We start from the raw sequence: 22,830 nt of genomic DNA, 5'->3' as shown, positions 1-22,830 counted from the left end.
TGCTTTTTTCTTTTTTTTAATATTAAAAAAACAACTGTGATAAAACATATTAATATTTATTTCCAGACACTGTTTACAATAAAGAGGGAAAAAACAAATCATATTTTACTAAAGAACAAATATTTAACAGCAAAACTTTATACTAAATATCTATTTTGAATTATAACAAAAATAGTACTTAGAATAGTTTATAAAGACAGACCAAAAAAAAACCCCAAAATTTTGTGTATAAAATAATATTATAGCAAATTGGACTGTGCTAAGAAAAAAAAAATCAAACAATTCTGAGATTCAAAGTGCTTTATTCTGCAAACCCACTGCAGCAACTTTTTTAGTCAAGTTATATTAGTTAGGAATGGAAAAAAGAACACAAAAGCATGACTTACTTATGCCTAGATTAAATACACACACAAACATTATATATACACATGATGTAAGCATATATATATAATGGATGTGTGCATCTGACACTACCGCTCTCCAATCAACCACTCACTCAAAAGCATGTTTGGTTTTCACTTTGTTTTTCACATTGGAAGTTAAAATCATTCCAGTGAAACCCTTCCCACAAGCACACATGGGACCGAGCTATTATGGAGAGCTCTGCCAAAGAGATTTTGCTCACCACAGGGCAGCACAAAGCCACCCATGAGCTTTAACCAGACCTTTTATCCTTGTCATCCATTCCCTTCTCCTGCTTTTCCCCTTTTTCAGCCTCCTTTCCCCTGAGTACAGTTTTATCACCCCTCTGACAGGTCTCAGATGGAAATGGGATCTCCCGGAGAGCAGGCAGTGACGGGTCACTGATGGGTTTTCACCCTGCAGACCCTCCACCTTCTGCCCCTGTCCCCATGTCCTACAAGTGCTTGTCATCCACAAAGACCATGGGCACCCTCCTTTGCCACTTTCCCTTCCCAAATGTCTGGCCCTGGGGCACTTACCCCTTCCCACAGTATCCAGGTTTATGTTCTCCTTTGCTTCTTTGCCCTTTGGGATTTTGATTGTGATTAAGCTCCTTTTATCATCGGGAAAGTTTTCTCTCCATCGGGGACAAGGAAAACACCTGAAATCTCAACAGTGCCTGAGCTAGTGGTGTTTCACTCCAAATTTCCAGGCTGGCAAAGTAACTAAGCCTCTGCTTCAGGGACACCGTGCGCAGAGAAAGAGACTCCTGAGACCCTGCTATAGGGTTTGGCACGTTGTTTATCAACCAGAAGGCAAGATCTGGGTCTGAATGGCATCTCCTAGAAGTCTGGGAGTTTAATTTGAGGTTAAACCAACCTGAAAATCAAGCCGTGCACCCTGGTGTGAGTGGACCATCCACTGGGATGCTCCTGGAGGGTCTGTGGCAGCTTGGCTTAACGGCAATCCAACCTCAAGTGCTTCCCCTGGCTAAAACACTGCCTCCCTCCTCCTTGCCCCCACCAGACGATGGGCTGGCAAAGGCAGCCATCACCATCACTCGCTTCACACTTCCTTTGACCTTCCAAAGAGGCACCCACTCATCAAAAGCACAACCTGCAAAGCAACCTGGTAAGCCACATCTGCCCCTTCGCCCTTTCTTATTTCAACCCCTTTGACTTATCTGGACACCTTTAAAGCTGTAAGCCAAGCTGCCTACCTGAGCACAAGATCTTTTCCTGTCACAGTTAGGAGAGGTTTCAACCATGCTCCTTGTGTTGGTCTTTCGACCACGGAGGGCAGCAGATGGGAGAGGAGTGGGGCAGGACGGGCAGGGATGCTTCAGGTCATAGAGGATCTCCCAACCTGGTGCTTCGCTCTGGTCTGCACCAAACGCCTGCTGGGGTGCTTAGGGAACTTTTGTTCTGCACCCACCTGCAAGGCCATGTCTGTTTTCAACACAAGCCACCCATCTCACACTCAACCCAGAAGCTTCTTGCATGCATAAAGTAAAGAAAATTAAAGAAACCCACCCAGCAAACCAAATACAAGATACCTTGGTGACCGTTTGCTTGTGCTGGAGAAGCTTTGAGCATGGTCCATCTCCTGGATTAGTGGTGGAATGGGGCCAACAGCTTGCAAGGAGCCCACTGTTGACTCTCCTTCCTGCTGAGCTCTTCCCATCGCCAAATAAAACCCAAACAGAAGACAAACAATGCAGATGTTGGCTTATTTATAGAGATCACCTTTAATGCAAATACCTCCTGTGGAAGAAGACACACTGAAATGAGCAGCTCCGAGTGGGGTGGCTTTGCTCAGTGCCGTGGTGCTTGCAGAGCCACGGTGGGTCGGCAGGGCCATGCAGTTTGGTGCCTGCACCTTGAAAGAGAACAAAGGCACCACAAAATGCCCCAAAATGGATGCCTTTGCATGGGAAAGGGGCTGGTGAGGGGCTGCGGGGAGGGAATGGGTGCACACAGGCCGTGTAGCAGCAGCAGGAAACTCAACGAGAACAAAAAGGACACCCCTTCCCTTACCCAGTGCCCCAAATGCAGATATGCACTTGTCCAAGGCCTCAGGGGGATGGCTCCCCATCCATTCAGGCCCAGACAAGACACCACAGGGTTTTTAGGTCCCATATCAGAGGCAAACGGCAGCTCCACCTTCCCCGCTTGCCCTGGAGACGGGATGGGAATGGGCATCACTTGTCTCCCCCTTGCCAAGAAAAGCCTCCAATGCCCCAAAACAAAAAACACAGCCAAACAAACGGGAAAACCCAACAAAGCCACAAATAAAAAAAACCCAAAAACACTGTTATCACCAGCTAATTTAACACTGTTAAAAGAAAAAGATCAGAGGCCACCCAAGAGCCACCCAGGCACGCCAGACCTCTGATCGTGGGCTGATTCCCAAAGCCTTTCCCGCAGCCGGGCCTTTGCAGCGCTCCTCCTGGCAGCAGAAGTGTTTTATAGATATTTATATATATATATTTATAATATTTAGATACTGTGTATGGTCAGACATCCCAGCTCGCCTTGGGTTTTGCAACTCTTTACTCCTTTCCAACAAAGGAGATGCACGGTGACATCTTCTCTGCTCCACGTGGGAAGAGCAAAACGGTTTTGGCAGCTTCACCGGTGGAGAAAGCAGTCCCGACCTGGAGGCTCTGCGAAGTGAGCATCGTGGAGAAGCTCCTCATCCCTCTCTCCTCCCCTCCTGTTCGTCCCCTTGTCCCCATCCCAACCCTCCATCCCCCGGCTGCCCGTCCCTCGTGCCACCAGCGTGGGCTTTACACAGTTGCCCCCAGCATGGCATCTGTCCCCGTCAGGATCTCATTCTGGTTGGAATCCAGTCCGAAAAACTTGACCTTGAGTCCATCAACAGGGTGGACCACGGGCACCAGGGTGATTTTGGGGAAAGTCCTGGTGGCAAGCTCAAAGCGGCTGGTGCTGGCCAACTCAATGGCCAATGCTTTGAGAAAGAGCTTGGCCAGGTGCTTGCCCAGACAGGTCCGTACGCCTCCTCCGAAGGGGAGGTAGTGGAACCTGCCGTCCTTGTCTTCACTTCGACCCTGACCAAAGCGGTCAGGGTCGAAGACATCCACGTCCTTGAAGACGGGGGCAGTGTCGTGGGTGTCCCGGATGCTGTACATCACGCTCCAGCCTTTGGGGATTTGGAAACCCTGCAGAGAAGAGGGAGGGGGTGAAGAGAAAACCAGAGTCAACTCTACTGTAAAGAGAGAGGGAGCAGGATGACAAGATAAAACCATTTTGCTTTGTCTGCTTTTTCCCTTTTTTCTTTAGGTTTACTACTCAAGCATGATGCAGACTTAAAAGAAAACCAGAAAGCGCAGAGCAAAGACCTGGGAGATGGTAATCCTGAGTTTATTCCCGTCTCTGTCCCAGAGACCCTCCGGATGATCCATTGTTATTTACTTGCTTTGTGGTCACTGGCAGGAGTTGCCTACCAGGAGCCCCCTGGTGCTTGACTGCCGCCGAGCAGAGAGGGAAGCATCTCCCCAGAGCATCCCATGGCTTTGCTCACATCCTGCCTCCTGTCAGCCCAACGCCCAGTGCACATGTCAGGGCCTGGGTGATGAGAAATTGGGTGGATTTAGCATCCCCTGAGCATTTTAAAAGGTTTCCGACTCAAATCATTACATTAATAGGATTTACAGCAACAAGGCAGGTCTCAAGATTTTGTTTTGCTAGTAGGAAATTCCAGCCATCGTGGTGAGTAATCTGCCTGTCAGCCAGCAGCCTGGAGATGCCCTTTGCAGTAAACCTTTCCCTTGCCACACCCCAGCTCAGATTTTGGCGTCAAACCCTGTCACGAGTTGCTCTTTGAAGCATCACGCCTGTCTCCTCTTTGACAGTTCAAGCGCATCCCTTCCCTGCCATGGGCCAGATCCCATCACTCTGCTCTGAATCCACACCAGTTCCACCTCCCATCTCCAGCAGGACCTAATTCATCCTCCCTGAGGTCTCATCTAAGCCACGCTCAAGCAAGATATGCAATAACATGCAACAACAAGGCTGTTTTGGGGAGCTCACGGTGTAGCCACACCTTGGAGACACGGCAATACTCACATCCAGCTCAAAGGTTTGCAGCACTGTCCGGTACCCCCCAGAGATGGGGGTGAAGAGGCGAAGCACCTCTTTGATGACACAGTCCAGGTATTGGAGGCTGCTGATGTTGTCGAGCCGCAGGGAGCCCTCGCAGATGCAGCCGTTGTGGAGGATGCCTTTGCTGCGCAACTCCTCACGCAGCTTCTCCAGGACCCGGGGGTGTTTGAGGAGCTGCATGATCAGAGAGGTGCTGGCGCTGGCAGTGGTGGCATAGGCGGCAAAGATGAGCTCCAGGGTACCATCCTGGAAGATAAGAGCAAAGCCAGGCTAAGACACGGGGGATAGGCAGATAGGCAGAACAGCAGCTATGGCATATCAAGGGGCAGGCGCACGGGGTGCCATGGGGCAGTTCTTTTCCCAACAGCTCTCCAGCCTGGTCAAGTCTAACTGCAAGGTATCTCTATATCCAGGCACAGGTCTTGGATACCCACCATGCACAGCTTTCTGCAGAGTTTTGAAGGATGCTGAGGAGCATACAGGCAGGAGAAAAAGCCCTGGGGTTGGCACATGAAGGACAAGTTATGCCATGACCCTGCTGCAGATTACAGCTTGCCAGGGCTCATATGCCCCGCAAAGAGGACACGGTAAAAGTGGATGGTCAAGGGATGAAGCTGGTAAAGCCTGAAAGCTCCAGAAAACTTGCATGGTCTTTTGGTATTCCCTGGAAATGCTTTTTTGAAAGGACGAAGTGTGATGTGCAAATAAGAATGCCCCATCAACTAGCTTGTTGGCATCACAACCCACCAGACCAGGATCCATCTGCAGCTCCAACAACACATTGTGGTCCCCCAGCTCTTACTGGTCATCTCAAGTTGGCCCCAAAAAGTCCTCCTTACAGAAGCTCATGCTTTGCTCTTCAGGGAGCCCCGGCCCTGAGGACAGCAAGCCAAAGGTGACCATGAGGAAGCTCTTTACCTTCAGCTCCTGCATGGTTAGCTCCTTGCCGTGTTCTTTGCCACTCTCTATCAGGATGTCCAGTGCATCAGCGTAGTCCTTGCCCTGCGTGTTCTGCAGCTTCTCCTGGATGGCTTTCTCCAGCCCTTTCTGAAGTGTCTCACGTGCCCGGATGCCCTGTGGAGCAGGAAGCCATCAGACCACGGAAGACACAATGTAAGCACCACCACCCCCAGCCCAGCATCCCCAGGAGCTTGAGACATGTTCAGGACAACATATCCAAGTAATACAACTGCAATTGCAGATGCTTAAAGAGACGTATAAAGATGCTGAAGTTGTTCCCCTGGGCAGGAGGAGTAAACTCAAAGTAGGCGAAATTACAGGCAGGAGTAATCAGCACCTATGTGCAAATGATAGGTCTGATGTGGGAGCCCCAGTACTGCACCAGTTCACAGGCCTCTGGCTCACCCTGGGATGTGTGGCAGTCCCTGGGAAAATTGTCTCTCAAAGGAAAGCCAATTCATCCAAAAGGATCCTCTTCCCAGGATCGTAATGGGCTTCCCAAGCAATTTTATCACCTGGACTCAGTAAAGCAATTCCTATCTGAGTGCAGCTGCACCGGGTTAACCTGCTGCTGCAGATGCTTCAGGGTGGCAAATGGGCTCATTCCAGTGGTCAAATAACAGGGACAAAATTTGCAGTGATAATCGCAAGAAACAGATTTTAAACCCCAGATTTCTGTTGCCAAAATTCTCCATTAAAAGAATATATTTTCTTTTTGTCAGTGTCTTTTGTTACATTTTCATTTTGCATCGTTCATCAAAAACCTGGAATAGTTCTTGGAATCTAAAGTTCCACTGACCTATTTTGCCCTGGGGACAGGAGGAAAGTAACAGGAGAAAGGTCCCACAAACAAATAAGTGCAGCAAAACTGCCAGCTACAAGTGAGGAGAAATTGCTCATTAAACCTGGGCAAGTCCTGACTGCCTTCTCCCTTGCACTGAACTGCCATCCCTAGCACCCTGAAAGCCTATGAATGGATCTTCCTCTCCACTCCATCCAAATTAAACTTTATAGCCCAAAATGGACTTGCTTCTGGAGGTCAGAGGGTGAGAAGACATCCCACCGGCAGCCTATAGAGTTGGAGATTCTATAGCAACCACTCCATATATAGATGTATAGAGAGATTCTATACCAATCACCCCATTAATCTCAGGTGGGTGCTATCGGCAAGTGGAGGACTTGACCCAAATCTCTTACCCTCCTGTAGCCGCTGAAGGGCAAATCCACAGGCAAGGAGAAGACATTCTCCACGAACTGCTGATAGACCTCGAAGAGGCGGTTGAGCTCCTCATCTGGGATGCGGAATCCCAGCAGGACACGGATGGCCATGCGGAAGGTGAGCTTCTGAGCCTCGTGGTAGACATTGATGGACTCAGGGCTGCTGCTCCAGGCCCGAAGAGTGTCTTTGATCACCAGCTGGATCTTGGGGAGATAGCTCTCCAGTGCCTCATGGCTGAAGATTTTGGAGAAAACCTACAAAAGAGAGCAAGCAGATGTTTCTATGCAGTCCCAACACCCTACCCTTTGCCTTCTGTTGTAACCAGCCTCTGCCCACCAAAACGGATGCCACAGCTCTCCTATGCAGAGCAGATGTCATCATCCAGAATTCATCATCCAGAATCACCAATCCCAAAAATAGCTGCCTAAAAGGTTGATGGAGAAATATCAGCTGATGCCCACTACAACCATCACAAATCATAGAATCGGGTTGCTCAGAACCACATCCACCCTGGCCTTGAATGTCTCCAGGGACAGTGCATCTCAAATGATGGGCAATAACACGGTGCTAAGCCGAGATGGGAGGAAACGCTTCACCCTGCACACAGAGGGACGGATGGAACCTGCTTTCCCACAGCTCCATGTCTCAAGGCTCCCCCAGTCACATTCACCCCACGACTTGGATACTACTAATACATCTTTTCCATGGGGATTCTCTGCTGGCTAACGTGGTTGTGCACTCAGGCAAACACACACAAGCTTTTCTCTCAAAGGGGAGGGTTGGCGGCTTCTTCCACTTATCAACCCCCTTCTGTTAATATGTGTAAAAATGAAGTAAAGCAAGTATTTTGGGGTCTCTGTGCAATCTAGCTGAGCCCAGACAAGGGTTCAAGTGAGGAAGAGAAGCACACACGTACGCAGAGGCTGCACTCACACACGGCTCATTTGCTTGGGAAACCAGGGAAAAAACCCTGATGTCAGCAGATACTATTAATTTAGGCTCTGTGAGTAAACACTGCGCAGGAGTGGACCTCCCCAGGTCCCCGATGCTAACGGCTCCTTACTCCAGTTTTGGGCCAGGGCCCACGTTGCATGAGGAGCTCAGCAATGCCAGGAATGTCCCTTCAGCCCTCCCCGGCGCAGCCCACAGCGCACGCTTTCATTCAGCATCCCCGGCCGCATCCCTCCCAGAGTGCACCGGAGGAAAAAGTGCTGTTTGTTTATATTTTATTAACCTACACACACACATACAGACACACAGACACACGAGGAGCCGCATGCAGCACGCACGCACGCACCGCCGCATGCCAGGCCTCCGGGCAAATCGAACCAAAACAGGCTCCCAAGTAGGGAGCTGCAAGCTGGTGTAGCCTCCACCGGTGGCCAGTTCCCAAAGGGGGCTTAATGCATGGTGGGGGGGCTGCAAAGTTATCAAAAGAGGAGAGAAATCAAAGCCACCCCCTCTTTCCATGAGCGCCGGGCTCGCTGGAGCTGTAAATGTGAGAATTTCCTCCGCAGTCAGCACTCAAAGGGAAAGGTAATATTTTCCTGGCTGCGACCCCTCATTGCTAATGCACATCGTTCACTGGGAGTTTGTTTGGTGAAATAACACCTCTGTCCCCTCGCAGCCCCCAGGCAGGAGGCTCGACAAGAGCCGCTTCATAATACACCGGGCTGAGCCCTGAGTAAAACTCATCACACAACGCACGGTGGGGCCAAGCTCAGAGGCTCCCGATGGAAACGCCAGCATGCAAACGGCATGGGAAAGAAAATGCAGTCCGACCGACAGACAGATCCGCCTGCAGACAGACAGCGGTCCCCGGATGGCAATGCAGAGCGGAGGCATGAATGAAGGGAAGGGAGGAATGAATGAATGAGTGAATGAATGAACAGCGGGGCGGCGAGATCACGGCCAGGGCGCGAGACGGTGCGGCTGCTGCTTCCTGCCGCCTCCCTGCACTTCACAAGCTATTTTTAAGCCTGGAAAGGGCAGCGATGCTCGGGCAGAGCTGCCTGTGTGAGGGGGTGAAAAAGCAGCCGCTTGGCAAAGAGAAGCTGGAGGTGCTAAAGCTGAGTTCCTCAGCTGCCTGGGGAAGGTATGAAGGGAGCTGGGAAAAGGATGGCTCCTGGGGGACACGAGCAGGACATCAGGCGTTGATGCAGTGGTAGCTGGAGGAGGGCTGGAAGACATGAAGCATGGGACAGGATCTCCTGAGTGGGGCTGGTGAAGGGACACAAATGTTTCCCATCCAGTTGAGATAAGTAAAGAAACCCCCAGTGAACCACTTTGCCTCCCACAAACACTTCCCGTGACTCAGTTTCCCAGTCAAAAGCAGAGCCAATGAAGGGACAGCTTCTGCCTAAAGAACACTGGGGCTGCAGCCCTCCTTGGAGACACCGTCCCAATGGAGATGGCCTCTGTCAGAAACCCTGTCCTCCCCAGCTCTGCCCAAGTGTCTCCCACAGGCCAAGTGCTCAGGAATCCCCTGCATCCTGCAGAAACTACAGCAGCCCAAGCAATGCCTCTGGTCTTACTGTGCAAAACTGCAGCAGTGGTGCAGAGAACCAGCCAGGGCCCAGACCTGCACCCTGCAGACCAAGGCAGACTCTGAAGAGAAGAATCCCTGTCCCAAGGAATGATGTGCGCAGGAGAGGACCCTCAGGAAGAGAAGACTGAGGCCCTATGGATGTCAACACAGCACCTGCCCAGCCTGAAAAAGGATGAGCATTTAGCACTGGGGGGGGGGGGGGGAATTTGGGGGAGGTTTGCTCTTTTTTGAGCTGTCCTTTTTCCTCTCAGGCTCCTCCGGCCCCAGCCAGATGCCCCCCACGTCTGCTGGAGCCTGCAGCTCCTGGCCACGGGGCCATCCAACATCTCCGTATCCCAGCCACACTGCACCGTCCCGTCCGCTCGCCGCCGCTGTGCTCCACGCCGCCTAATCCCAGATGTCAGCAGATCCTTCCCCAGCCAGACACAAGTCTGGATCCCCTTCCAGTCACCTCCAGTTCAACCCTGCATCTTTCCAGTTGATTAAAAAGGAGGAAAAGGCAGCCAACTTTCCCCGACAAACCTCCGCGGCTCTAGCCTAAAATTCCTGCGCCCTCTAGTGAAGCCGAGACGAACGCCTCGGCCACCCGACGGAGCAAGGCAAGGCAAAGCCAAAGAGCATCGGTGCATAAGAAGTTGCTCCAGAGCTCCCGAGGGACAAAATCAACCATGAGAAAATGCTCGGCTTTGCTAACACCGAGCTGCCATAGCCCAGCCGCAGTGGGGGTCCGGCCAGGTGGCCTTGGTGACAGGGCCAGTGCAGTGGCCAGGATTTTGGGGGATGCTGGGAAGAGACCCCATCTTTTTCACATTTTGATATGTCCCATAAGAGCCAAGTCCTGGGGTTTGCTCTGCCTCAGGACATTCATTTACACCCATACACACACACTCACCCCGCACCCAGGGAGACTCCACCACCCAGGGAGCCTGTCTGGAAACCTCCGAGTCCACCGCACAGTGGAAACAGGATATTTAAAGGTTTATGGCTTTCCTAAGGCAGAAAATTCCTTCTCAGTGTCTCAGCTCCAGGATCTCCTGCAGAGATCCAGCTCTATGTGACAGCGAACTGCCACCCCGTACTGGCTGGGGAATATTGCAGCCCAATCCTTAAACTACACCCAAGAGGAGAGGAAATTCAGGTGAATAGTCCTGAGCTTCAATCCAGTGTTTTCATGCATACCAAAGGCTTTAGTTAGTGGCTGGGGTGATGAGAAGCTAGCAGGAACAGTGCTTCTCACTATGTTACCCCTCCTTGGTTCTGGCCAAGCCTCTAAAAGCACCAGCTTCAGCCCCTGCCTTTTGCCATCCATGATCTGCAGTTCTCCTGCTCCCAACCATCACACCAGCATGGCAAAGAAGGAACGGAGCTTTTCCTTCCTCCCTTCCAGAAGGAAAACTTATGCTTTGGGATCAGACACCTGCATCTCATCCAGCCCATGTCAGCCAGAGCTGCTGGCCCAACCAAACGAAGGCACGATGAGTTTGGAGATGTTTTCACCAACCAGTTTGGCACTCACCAGCGGTTTGGCCATCCAAAGCATCATCCAAAGCAGAAATAGTACTTGGAGACGTACTATTTCTTCCTCCATTTCAAAAGACCAAGCAGTGCTTGTCCCAACCCTGTCCTGTCGTCACATTATAATGGATGTCTGCCTCTCTCTGGCATCAGGCACAGGGCTGCCAGACATGGAGCCCACTGCCACGCTCCAGCAGGCTTGTAAACTGTGATGGTTTTGGAATGGGATGAGAAGGCTCATGGGCAAGAGGCTGTCTTAGTACTGGGAGTGTGAGCAAAGGGAAAACACAGCAAAAACAGTTGTGAACATTATGCAAGGCACCACAAAGAGGAGAGGACCTCCACAAAACCCCACTGCTGCCCTGACATCCCACTGTCTGTTTATAAAGGGCTTTGCAGCAAAGAGCTGATGCCTTTTCCCCCCATGCTGTAATCGGAAAATGGAGCACATGGACCACTCCATGGTGTCCTGCCACACTCCATCACAGGAGGAATCCAGGCCCATTGAGAGGGAAAAGAGTTCCAGCTCCCAGCCACACAAAATGAACAACGCTGGGTTTGCCCATCAAAGCATAGCACTGCCTGCAGGTGGGGAGTGTGGAGACAAAGGCAGCAATCTCTCTCAAGGAGAAGTGCAAGACCTCCATGAACACCGCAACCTGTCTCCAAAGGGAATCTGGATCCAGTAGCTGGAGTCTCCAAACTCAGCCCAGCCGAAGAAGAGGAATGGAGTGCCTTTGCAAAAGGCAGTAACACTGAAATGGGAATGATTCGCCAAAAAATGTGCTGGAACAAAATGCGAAGATCGTTTCAGCATCCTCAGGCCACGTTATGACGATCAAGCACACTTCAGGGTTGCCCGTATGCCTACGTTTTGGGGTTATTTTACAGCTAGGGTTGTGAGAAACTCCAAAATTTAATATTTTCACTTGTATTCAGAACAAAAACGAGCCCAAGCACACACATTTCCCTACAGCATAAAAATTTCCATATCCAAGCATCTCTCCTATAAACCCTCCACATGGCATGCGAGACCTCACTTTTCGTCTGAAACCCTTTAACAAACAGGCTAAAATAATGATGCACAGGCTGGAGGGCAGAGCAAGGAACAAGGAGAACACCCTATATCTGCCTCAGCACCCCATGTGCAAAAATGCCTTGTGTCTCAAAAGCCAACATCAGCAGCAGCAAAATGCAAGCAGTTCCATTTCAGCAATTTGGGGTTCTTAGCCCATTTTACAGGGATCATAGAATCCCAGACTGGATTGGGTTGGAAGGAACCTTAAAGCTCATCCAGTTCCAACCCTCTGCCAGGGGCAGGGACACCTTCCACTAGAGCAGGTTGCTCCAAGTCTGTCCAAATACCTAAACACAGTTCTTCAGCATCTCTGTGCCTATACCCCCTTTGAAGCACTGCTCCAAGTGCTCTCTTTCCATTTATTCACAAGGAACCAGTACATCTGAGGAGAGTAAAATCGACCTTACATGTTGTCACCACCCTTCAAGGAGGGAATCAAACACAGGGATAAAGAAGGTATCACATCAGTGAATAGGTGTGGCAAAGAAATAGGAGCCGGGTCCAGCCAGAGGGGGTTAGAAAGGTGGGATCAGCTGGCTGAGAAGAGGTCCCACAGGACACAAGCTTGCTGCCTGTGGCTGATGTCTTTGGCCAGAGCCATGGAGAAGGAGCATCCCGCAAACCTACCAGGCACACAGCCACATGGTCAGAGCTGTCGTTCATCAGCATCACAGGGCCAGGTCCAGCTGGGATGGGCTGTCCCGTTTGGTTTGGACAGCATACTAAATCCTTTATGTGTGGTGTGGAGAGAAGAGCTTACACAGAGCTAAAGAGGAGAGAAGCAGAAGCAGCTTGCCCAGGCAGCAGGGACTGTGCCCTGTCCACCACTGTGGAATCAATGGAGGAGAAATATTAGGAGAAAAGCTCCCTTTTTGCTGTGCCCCCCTCATCTTCCTGAAGCACAAAGAGCAGACCAAAAGGAAGGGATCCCATGTGTTTAAGTAACCCAGAGCATGGACACTATTAGAGACAAAGCCAGACATGGCAAAGAAACCAGAAGAGCTCTGCCATGGGAACACTTAGTCCCAGGTTCTGCCGAGTGTTCCACAAGGTGTGAGAGGAGCCCACAAAGGTGGGCATGCACAGAGAGGATGAGAGGGAAACAATCACATCATAGTGCAGCCCACTCGATCCCTAAAGTGAAATAAATACACATAGCTGACCATGTATGGTGTCTTGGAAAGCAATGTGGAAAGATGCTTGAAAAGCATTTGCTCCAGCAGCTCTGCTCCTGAAATCCTGAGTAAGGTGCTGAGAGAGCTCCATGCATCATATGGGGATGAACACACATCTGAGGGTGCAGAGGTGTCCCTGCTTTTCAACACATGAGCTCCTGCAGACTACCAATGAGGCGTCTTCTGAGCTTTAAACTAAGCCCGGGGAGGAGATGACAAGGGCTGAGATGACCCAAGGGCACTCCACAGAATTTAAGGAGGAAGCTGAAGAGCAAGCTGGCTGACAGGGAGATATATTTAGTGGTAGAAGTGCCAGCTGAGAAGGAATGGAGAGCATCGTTAATCCAAAACAAAGCACTCGGTCCCCAGAGGGATGAGAGGGATATTACAAACCACAACTTAGCAGGTTACTTGAGCTGCTTGGAAGGATGGAGTATGATGCAGTGGAAAACCAAAGCTACACAAAGACAGCGTAGGATGGATCCTGAGTCTAAAAGGCTCCTCCACATCTCTGGGATTAGCTCCTGGCTTCCCCCATTCCTACTCAGAAGTGGAGCCTGGACCCATGCAGAGCTGTGGGCTGCAGTCTGGAGTTCTACCCAGTACAGAGCATCGCAGCCCAAGGAAGGGTTTATAGAACCATGGAATGGTTTGGGTTGGAAGGGAGCTTAAATCCCATCCAGTCCCAACCCCTGCCACGGGCAGGGACACCTCCCACTGAAGCAGCTTGCTCCAAGCCCCTGTGTCCAACCTGGCCTTGAGCACTGCCAGGGATGGGGCAGCCACAGCTTCTCTGGGCACCCTGTGCCAGGGCCTCAGCACCCTCACAGTAATGAACTTCTTCCTTATATCTAACCTAAACCTCCCCTGTTTAATCTTGAACCCATCACCCCTTGTCCTATCACTACAGTCCCTGTTGAAGAGTCCCTCTCCAGGAACAGTCCTTTTCATCATCTCTGTGCCTTATGGCACATCCAACAACTTCCATCCCAGATTACATGGGAAGGTAGAAAAGCCTGTGCTACAGAGGTTCAGATCACAGGTTATCCATCGTACAGTTCCTGGGCTGTAACCGTGCTCCCACACAACCCAGCTTCCCAAAGCAGGGTCTGACCTCGCAGGGCATTTTGGGGTGGAAGGTGCTATGAAAAGCACATAAGATTTGTCTCCCAGCCTGCGCTTTGCATGGCTTTTTCTTTTAATCCATTGGAATTACCCTGGATTTACACCACTGTAGATGACAGCGCTCCTTGGTCTAAAGTCAATGAGCCAACCTAGCTGACAAATTCCTCCCCAAGACCGCGAGCAGGAACCCTTCTCCATCAATGAAAGCTTTTTCTCCTGCTCCAGTGGCTTTTGCCCATGGATTAAAGCTCACAGGGGCAGCAGCCTGACACGGACACACTGGGAAGTGCCTGGAGCCAGGCCAGCTCTGATGGCAGCTGGAATCCAGCCCACTTGAGGCAACTGATATGATTTGGGGAGGTGGATGGAAGGGAATGGTTTCTTTTCCACCATGGGATTTACAAGTCACACAGAGGAGGGTGGTTGGGTTGTGTTTAAATGCAAAAAAAAAAAAAAGCAGAAAGGAAAAGAAAAAGCCACTAAAAACCCTCTTAACAACTTGATTTGGGTTTTTTTTGTAGCGTGAAAGGTACATTCCCGCCTCCTCCCATCCCTCCTTCCTCCTCCCACCCCTCTCCCCCATCCCTGTCCTTCCCTCCCTTCCTCCCCCCCCCCCCCAGTCCAGCCCACAGCAGCTGGTTTATATTTGGCTGTAAATTTATGGCCCCTTTTGTGTTCTTAATCCTCTTGCAAACTATATTAAAGCCTCAGACCTTTCTACTTGGTGCTAATAAGCTCAACACTTGTATGCCTCCGAGGCAGAACATTAATTGTGGTGTGTTAATGAATGATGTAGTTTTGGACAGTGAGACAAAACAGGCCGTTTCTCTGCACCACTGTCTGCTTCCTCCCCGAGTCTCCGGGTCTAGGATGTCTACCCAGCCCACGGACTGCTTTTATTTTATTCTTTCTTTTCCTTTTTTAAGCCAGCTGTGCCTATTTCGGGATTACTATGCTGGAACAGAGCGCGAGCCCGGCAAGTCCAGCAGTCTCCTGCCAAGGCTGGATGCTTCCGAGGAAAGTCTGAGTCCCACCTTCCCCGTGCACCGTAGCGCGTATCCTGCACAGGGAAACTCCTTCCTGGCCCCGGGCGCTGCTCAGTCTCAACCTAAAACCTAAGGGCTGTGAATCCTGGCCGTTTCCAATTCCCATTTCCTTCTCCACTGAGATGCTGGGGTCCCTCACAGGGCTGCCTCCCTCTCTGCTTGCTATAGTTCAGCTTCCTGCTGGCCTCACATCCCATAAAAGCAGAGCACATGCTATCACCATGCCTAAGAGCAGAATTCCTTTCCCTTCATTACAGGTCATACTGACACTTCCAGAAGACACATGTGGTAAATCTGGAGCAAATGCACTGATTTCACTGGGGTTTCATGGGTAGAAATTGGAGCTCACGGGTAGGAATGGGAACTGAAGTTGTCTATAAGGACAGACCTAAGATGAGGTGTAAAAAGGATTGAGTAAACAGCCAGGCTGGGACAGGGCATGGCAGAGGTGGCACCAAATCCAGAGCAGGATGGGGAAAGCATCAGAGTGTGAAGCAAGAAGCCAGGCACCATCCTCAGTCACCCCTTCCAATGGGATACCAAAGGAGAGCAGGCATTCCCTGAGATATGTCATATCTGACCCCAAGGGAACGATGTGCATCCTACACTTGATGGCAAGAGATAAGAATCTGCCACCAAAAAGAGCAAAGACCTGCCCATGCTCAGCTGGATGTGAGAGCAACGTGCCTGCTCCTGCCAGTAGCCTGCAAGGTGATTCTGAGACCAAAACGCCGCTGTGAGGAGCAAGCTGCAGCACGGGTGGCCCAGATCCTTCCCTGACATCAACATAAACTCCACGACCCAAGAGCCGTAACAGCCTCTCAGGAGATATTTATCTCAGGAGGGCGGTTGAGGAGTTTTGGGTTCCTTTTGTTTACTACTTGTAAATGTTCTTATCGACCAGCTTCATCTCGGGCCAAGGACAGAGCCGACGCTGATGACATCGGCAATAAAGCGATATCCTGACGCAGGCAAGCCCTGCTCTCACCCTCCGTCCTGCCTCACGAGCGGTCACATCCCTGCACAAAATTGACTAATGATTGGAGAGGTCATTTCCCAAAAGGGGAAGTTTTCTCCAATTTATATTGCCTTTGACAGCTTCCTGCAGGGGAGCTTTAATAAATAGGGGATGGGAAAACAGAGAGCTACCACAGCTTGTTAATATGGCTTGGTTCCTCCTGAGCATCCCAGAGTCCTTCAACCTACAAGCTTAAAGCTTCTGGTAGCCCAGGGATGGAGAAGAGGATATTGAATCCATACAAGATCCCAAAGAAAAGCTGAGATAGGGAAACAAGAGATAACAAACCCAAGCACTCCAGAGACCGAGTTGTCCAACCTGTCTCCGCTCCCATCACTATCATGGTCAGTGCCCTATAGCAGATCCAGTGGTGATAGCTACAATTTGCTGGTCTTGAAGTTACACTGAAGAGCTAAAACTCTTTGGAAAGCTTCACAACACATGGCCAGTAAAACAGCTGATTTCAATGGCAAGCTACCAGAAACACTGTGCAAGAACATGTTGGTTATAAAGCTCTTTGACAAAGCTTATCTTCATACCTCAGTGGCAATCTGTTCTATCAAGAGTAGACCATTCCTTCATTGCCTAGGAATCATGTAGAACTATCTGCCTGTGCTGTTGCAAATGCAACTCCACTGGCTTTTGGAAAGATCAGGAGTTGATGACCAAGGACCTGTTGCGGAGTAAGAGCTATAGATGACCCCAATGGTTGGAGTCGCAGCAGAGGGTGAGCCCATGAGGTTTCACACTCCACCTTTCCTTGTGTTGGCTGCCACCCTATGCCACAAGCAGCTTCATGAGACATTATACCTTCTGTACAATTTCTGGCAAGGACAGAGAAGGAGAAACCACGTTCTCAAGCAAGCAAAGGTTTAAGCTCAGAGATGAAGTAGAAAACAGCATTTGAGAGGTGCTCCAGAAAGCCCCACAATGCTTGAAACTGAATTATCAACAACCTAAAAGGTTTCCCAGGAAATACTACTGCTCCTCTACATGGAACTTTCAGCTGCTCCAGTTCTTTTACTATTTCTATTACATCCTCACTACAAAAGTAGGTGAATTCTGTGAAGAATGTTGCCTTCTGCCAACAAGTCCTTTGCTCAGCTCCCCAGCAGGTCAAGAGGAAGTGCAGACCGGGTGTCCAAGAGGAAGAACTGCCTAGAAGGAGCAAGCTTCAATCTTAAACCTTTTGCTTCCCCCTTGGACCTTTCCAGCAGGGTGGAGAGACTTAAAAGTCAACATCATTTAACACAATAAAAGCTAATGAACTCCAAAGACACTGGCTGGTAGAGGGGACCAGGCCTGGAAAAAGCTTTAATCTGGCCACTGTAATCTCAGCAAGAGCAAAATGATCTATTTTCTTCCCATTAGAAGCAGGTTCTCCTTATCTCTGCATGTGCAACTCAGTGCAGGGCAAGGGGTGGTTTGCACAGGCCTAGAAGCATAGAATCATTCAGGTTGGAAAAGATCTTTAAGGTCATCGAGTCCAACTGTAACACTGCCAAGTCCATCACTAAGGCATGTCCCTAAGTGCTACCTTAGTGTACTTCAAAGAGGAAAAGGGTAAGAACAAAATAGTCTCAAAAAAATCTGAATATTAAGAAACTTTTGAGTAAAAAGCTATATTTTGACTAAAAAGGTACAAAAAAAAAAGCATTCACAGGAAGATCTTCTTCAAATTCCTTAACTGCTTTTTAAACAAGGGCTCCCAGGCCCAGGGAGCACCCAAGGGTGTGTGATGCACAAGATGCTCAGCTCCATGAAAACAGGAATTAAGAGGAGATCAGGTGAAGGAATTGGATAACCTCCTGCTTTCAAAGGGAAGGGAACCAGCTGCACCCAACCTCACACCAGTGAAAGAGAAAGCTTAAAAGATAAAGAGCTACTTTTGCATCCTGCACAGCTTATCCAGGGAAAGGGCTTGCTCACAGGTAAACTGGCTCAAGGCGGTGGGAAGGTGTGTGAACAGGAGCAAGGCTCATCCTGGCATGGTGTTTTGTCTGAGTACCTGTTCTCAGGAGGCTTTTAGACATCCCTTAGGCAGGAATTAGAATCCTTGCCAAGTTTAGGATGATGTATGATGCCAAAAATTGGGAAGGTAAAAAGGTTTTGAGGAGGAGGAGAGTGGAAATCCAGACCAGCCTTTGGAGTTAGAAAAATGCAAAAGCATTGGGATTCACAGGTTAGGGTGGGACGTATATTTCCCACTTGGAAAAAACACTAAACTGAGAACTATAAATATCAAGGAAAAGCAGCGCTTCCTTTTCTACGCTGCTGGTGTTGCTCCTTTGCTAGTGCTGGCACTCCCCATCTGAGCTGTGGTACAAATTACAAGTCCATCAGGATACCACAGAGGTCAGGCCTCCCTTTTCCATGACCCCGTTCCCATCACCCACGCTCTCCTCACCTCCCCCGGTGCCTGTTCCTGAGGTCGGAATTCCGTGGTTTTATTAAGGAATGGCAACCAAAGGCCTTCAGCTGCCTGCTTTGCAGTAGCAAAATATTTTCTGGCTGTGCAGAAGATAAAAGGAGCAGCAAAGGAGCTTTGAGGCACCTTCAAATCACTGCTTGCTGCTGCTTAACCCTCACTTAATAGGGAGTAAATAGGAGCCAAAGATGCTGCCTTCCTCCCACTGCAAGAAAGCAGAGTGCTCCCCACATCCCTACCCCACTCCTGCCACAGATTATGCTCCATGATGGGGGGAGCCCCATGAACTGCTGGCCTTTCTCTTTGACAACAAAGTTGGGGAAAATATCTCATTTCTTAAGGATAAAACAAGAAGTAGCCCAAGCAAATGGTGATGTAATTGCAAAGACAGAGAACACCTCTTGGTGCTGGGTGCCACTCTCTGTGCCAGCTATGCCATCTCCACCCCACAGCGATGGGGGGAAACATTGCCTTCACCCCAAATCCACTGCCTGACCCCACACAGCTTGGGAAGAGCCTGTCCCATGAAGGATGGGATGCAAAAGCCATTGTCCCTGCTGCCACGCCAGCCTGGTCACCTCTGCCACCACCGTTGCTGACGGGGCCACATGCGGATGGACCCCCACATCTGCTTGGAGTCAACAACCCCCTGGGGGCTTCTCTGGGGGCTGTAAGGAGAGTCTGGCCCCAGGAGCACCGAGTGACAAGGCAAAGGCCCAGGAGGATCTCAGATCCCTACAACCAGCTCAGTCCTGCCCATCAGCGCCCCAATATCCCTAAAATCCAATACAACGCTCAGCACCATGGGATTACCCCCACAACAAACACGGACCCCGCAGCACCCCCATCAGCGGAGCCTGGAAATGGGGGGGTCGAACTTTGTTACCTCTCCCTTCATTCCTATCCCCCCCCCCCCCCCCTTCGCCCCTTCGGTTTCATCGCCCTTTTAAGAGCCTTGTGGGACCTCGCTCACTTCTCAGCCCCCAAAACGCGTGTAACCGGCTGCAGGGGGCATGGTGGAGGGGTTAATGGGGGAGGGAGGGGAGGGCAGCACCTCCATCCTCAGCTCCACCCTGCGGTGCACCCCCCATGTGTGACCCCCCCCCATTCTATCATCGCCCTTTTAAATTCCTCAAAGGCATCGAGCGCGGACACGGAAGGGGTTGGGGGGGAACGGACCCACGCGGGACCTCTCACGCACGTGGAGGGGGGGTCTGCGGTGGGAAAAGGCGAGGATGGGATGGAGAGGATAAAGGGAAAGGGTTCCCCCCCTCCAGGCGCGACCCCGTGCCCTACGAGTGTTCCCCATCGCCATCCCTCGTTCGCGGTCACTCGTGGGCGCCCCTCACCTTCCTCTTGTGGCGGTGGATGTCGCCGATGGAGTTGGCCACGGTGTTGGGCCCCAGCAGCATGCGGGTGCTGCGCGGCCACTCGGTGCTCACCAGGTGGTGCTCCCCCATCAAGATCTTCCGCACGTTTTCCGCTCCCGTCACCCGCACCAGCGGCCGCCCCAGCAAGTGCGTCTTGAAAACGTTCCCGTACTTCTCCCGACGGGAAGACTGGAAGCAGGAGCCCTGCGGGGATGCCAGGGGGAAGAAACACGCGTGGACGGGGTGTTACCGCAGGGCAAACGCGCGTGGGGATCCCCACGGGTAGAGCTTGGAGGGGTGATGGGAGGGGGGGATATGGGGATCCCCATAGGGGATAATAGGGGAGTTGCGGGGATCCCCGCGGGTGAAGCTGGGAGAGGTGATGGAGGGGTTACGGGGATCGCTATGGGTGAAGCTTAGGGAGGTAATGGGGGGATCGCAGATGGAGGTTTGGGGGTATCCCGGGCAAGGGAATGGGGGGGGACACGGGATAACCCGGACATCCCACCCGCCGGCCACCCGGCTCCTTCCGACGGGGCGCCCGACGCTGCCCGCGCCTCCCGGAGGGGTCGGTGCCCTCCGTCACCTTCCTCCTCCTCCCTTTTACTTCTACCTTTACCTCCCTTGGCACTTCTAAACCTCCCCCCCCCTTTTTCCCCCTCTTTTTAACCTTCTCCTCCCCTTTTTTCCCTTTTATTTTCCCTTAGCCCCCCCCTTTTCCTTTCCTCCCCCCTTATTCTTCTTTTTTTCTTATTCCAATTCTCCCAGCCCGAATTTACTCGAAAGGCTGCAATTTGCCTAAGTAAATCTCCAGATTTAAAGAGCCTTTAATAACTTTCCCACATGCTCCGGGAGGTTTTTATCGGCGAGGAGCTGGATGGAGCCGCAGGGTTAAGGGGGGGGGGGGGTCCCCCAAATCCCTCCCCCTCTATCCCGAGCTGGGAGAATAGCTGCGAGCGCTGGAGCCCCGGTGCCGGGCGGGGAACGCGTGTGTTTATTTTGAAACAAAAGCGCGGTTGTGAATGTTAGATGTTCAGGTGACCCTGTTTCTTGATCTGCGTAAATATAATTAAAGTCCTTTTTGTGGCATTAATAAAGAGTTATTTGTACACCATTTCCAGGGGCAGCACAAAGAGGACCTTTATGTGGGAGAAGTTTCGAATGGAGTCCAATTTATACAAAAAAAATTTTTGTATTTTTAGCGCTGGATTCTGTTTGGACGGAGCGTGTGGAAAAGCGAGAACCCTTTTCTGGTCCCCCTGTAAAAATCTGATAAATTTCTTTAAAAAATAAAGCCCTATTGAGAGCGGGCTGTTAACCCCTTCAGCGCCACGGGGAGGGAAAGGGGCGGTGGGGAGAGGGGCCGACGCTCCGGGGCATCCCCGTTGACGGGGGACCGGGACACAGGGACACCGGGACACCGCAGCCCTCGCAGCCGGGGCCGAGCTGCCCTTCGCGGCCTCGGGTTCCGCCCGTCCCCTTCGGCGGTGCCGTCAATGAAACGCGACCTTTGCCGGCGGGAGCATCCTCGCCAGGCTCCTGTTTGCTTTACTGGGAGGAGGAGGAGGTGGGAAACCCTCGGGGGTTCCCTCCCGGGATGCTGCGAGCCCCCGGGGTGCCCCCAGCCCGGCCCTCACGCCCTCCCTAACCCGGGGCACCCCTCGCCGCCTCTTTTCTTGTTATTTCTCTCTTTTTTTTTTTTGTTCCTTGGCCATCGCCCTCTCGCCGCGCGGTCCGAGGGGGATCCCGCTCCTCCCGCCGCTGTTCAGCATTTAGCAAGGTTAATCCCGGGTTAATCTACCGATTACCTCCGCGGGCTTCCCCTAGCACCGGACCCGAGCCGGGCGGGTGCGAACCCGAAGGGAGCAGCCCCGGGGATGGGGACGGGACGCGGGGACAGCCGGGGGTCCCTCCTACCCCCGGCGTTATTATAATTCATTACTTTTGGCAAGGATTTAAACTGGGAAGGGAAGGGGAAAGGAGGTTTGGGGCAGCACGGGGGAGACCCCTCGGCTTCCCTCGCTGCTCCCCGGCTTCCCCCGCAGCCCCAGCGGGGAGCGCAGAGCTGCGGCCGCTCCGGGACAGGCTCCTCCGGGGTGTCCCCCCACAATGACCCCCCCAACCCCTGCTACCTCGCCGGCTCGCCGCATGATGCAATCGAGAGGAGAAGAAGGAAAAAAAAAGCCTTATAAAATAAGAACTAAAGCCGGTCCCAGCCCACCTTCCAAGGGGAAAGGGGAGAAAGGGAAGGCAGGGAAGGGAATCCTCCTTACCTGCAGGAGCCAGTGGAAGGTTTCTCCGATTAAAGGGAATCCCATGGAGCCTTTAGGGATTGGTAGCTTGCAGGTTTTGTCGCGGGTGGCAGCCCAGCGGAGCTGCCACAGCTGTTGGGACACGGCCAGCAGCAAAGTCAGCGACACCAGGCACGCCGCGAGGGTAGCCAGTGCCGAGACGAGATCAAAACTTGCAAAAAGCATATTTGGAAGAAGGAGGAGGAGGAGGGTGGGGAGAGAAACAGCCCCTTGACAGGCACCGCACTCGCACCCACACACCCGCACGCACGGGAAGAGGGAGATCGCGGAGCGCACGGTGAGGGCTGCCTGGGGGGTCCCGGCCCGGGGGGGGGGGGGGGGGGGCGCTGCCCCCCTGGCCGCTGGCAGGGCAGGAAACAGCAGGGGAAAGCGGGGAGAAAAAGGGGGGGGTGGGGGAAATAGAGGGGGTGGTGGCAAAAAGGAGTTTCTCCTCGGTCCCTCTCGAAAAGTTTGCTCTTGGTTGGGATAAACTTGATGGAGTGACACAGGCGCAAAAGCACACCCCGCAAT

General features: G+C 51.7%; 1 protein-coding gene across 1 annotated transcript; it reads right to left on the bottom strand.

Moving 5' to 3' along the window:
• LOC133262111 (cytochrome P450 26B1) lies at window positions 1–22,830 on the bottom strand. The gene is made up of 6 exons (XM_061441046.1): window positions 22,282–22,830; window positions 19,988–20,212; window positions 6,684–6,959; window positions 5,445–5,600; window positions 4,491–4,772; window positions 1–3,583 (listed from the first exon to the last, which is right to left on the bottom strand). The coding sequence occupies exons 1-6, from the start codon at window positions 22,483–22,485 to the stop codon at window positions 3,191–3,193; spliced, it is 1,536 nt and encodes a 511-aa protein (XP_061297030.1). The 5' UTR covers window positions 22,486–22,830; the 3' UTR covers window positions 1–3,190.

Source organism: Pezoporus flaviventris, unplaced genomic scaffold (genome assembly GCF_033815535.1).
Source record: "Pezoporus flaviventris isolate CSIRO_AGI_PZ_B2104156 unplaced genomic scaffold, CSIRO_AGI_Pfla_v1 ptg000188l, whole genome shotgun sequence".
Classification (NCBI taxonomy): domain Eukaryota; kingdom Metazoa; phylum Chordata; class Aves; order Psittaciformes; family Psittacidae; genus Pezoporus; species Pezoporus flaviventris.
This window is presented reverse-complemented; position numbering and strand designations above follow the sequence as displayed.

Excerpts from the sequence above, each read along its gene's own strand:
- LOC133262111 (XM_061441046.1), bottom strand. The coding sequence starts at position 22,485 with ATGCTTTTTGCAAGTTTTGATCTCGTCTCGGCACTGGCTACCCTCGCG. Across the intron at positions 20,213-22,281 it reads CCTTCCACTGGCTCCTGCAG|GGCTCCTGCTTCCAGTCTTC; the intron begins GTAAGGAGGATT and ends GCATCCCCGCAG. Across the intron at positions 3,584-4,490 it reads TGCAAACCTTTGAGCTGGAT|GGTTTCCAAATCCCCAAAGG; the intron begins GTGAGTATTGCC and ends TCTTCTCTGCAG.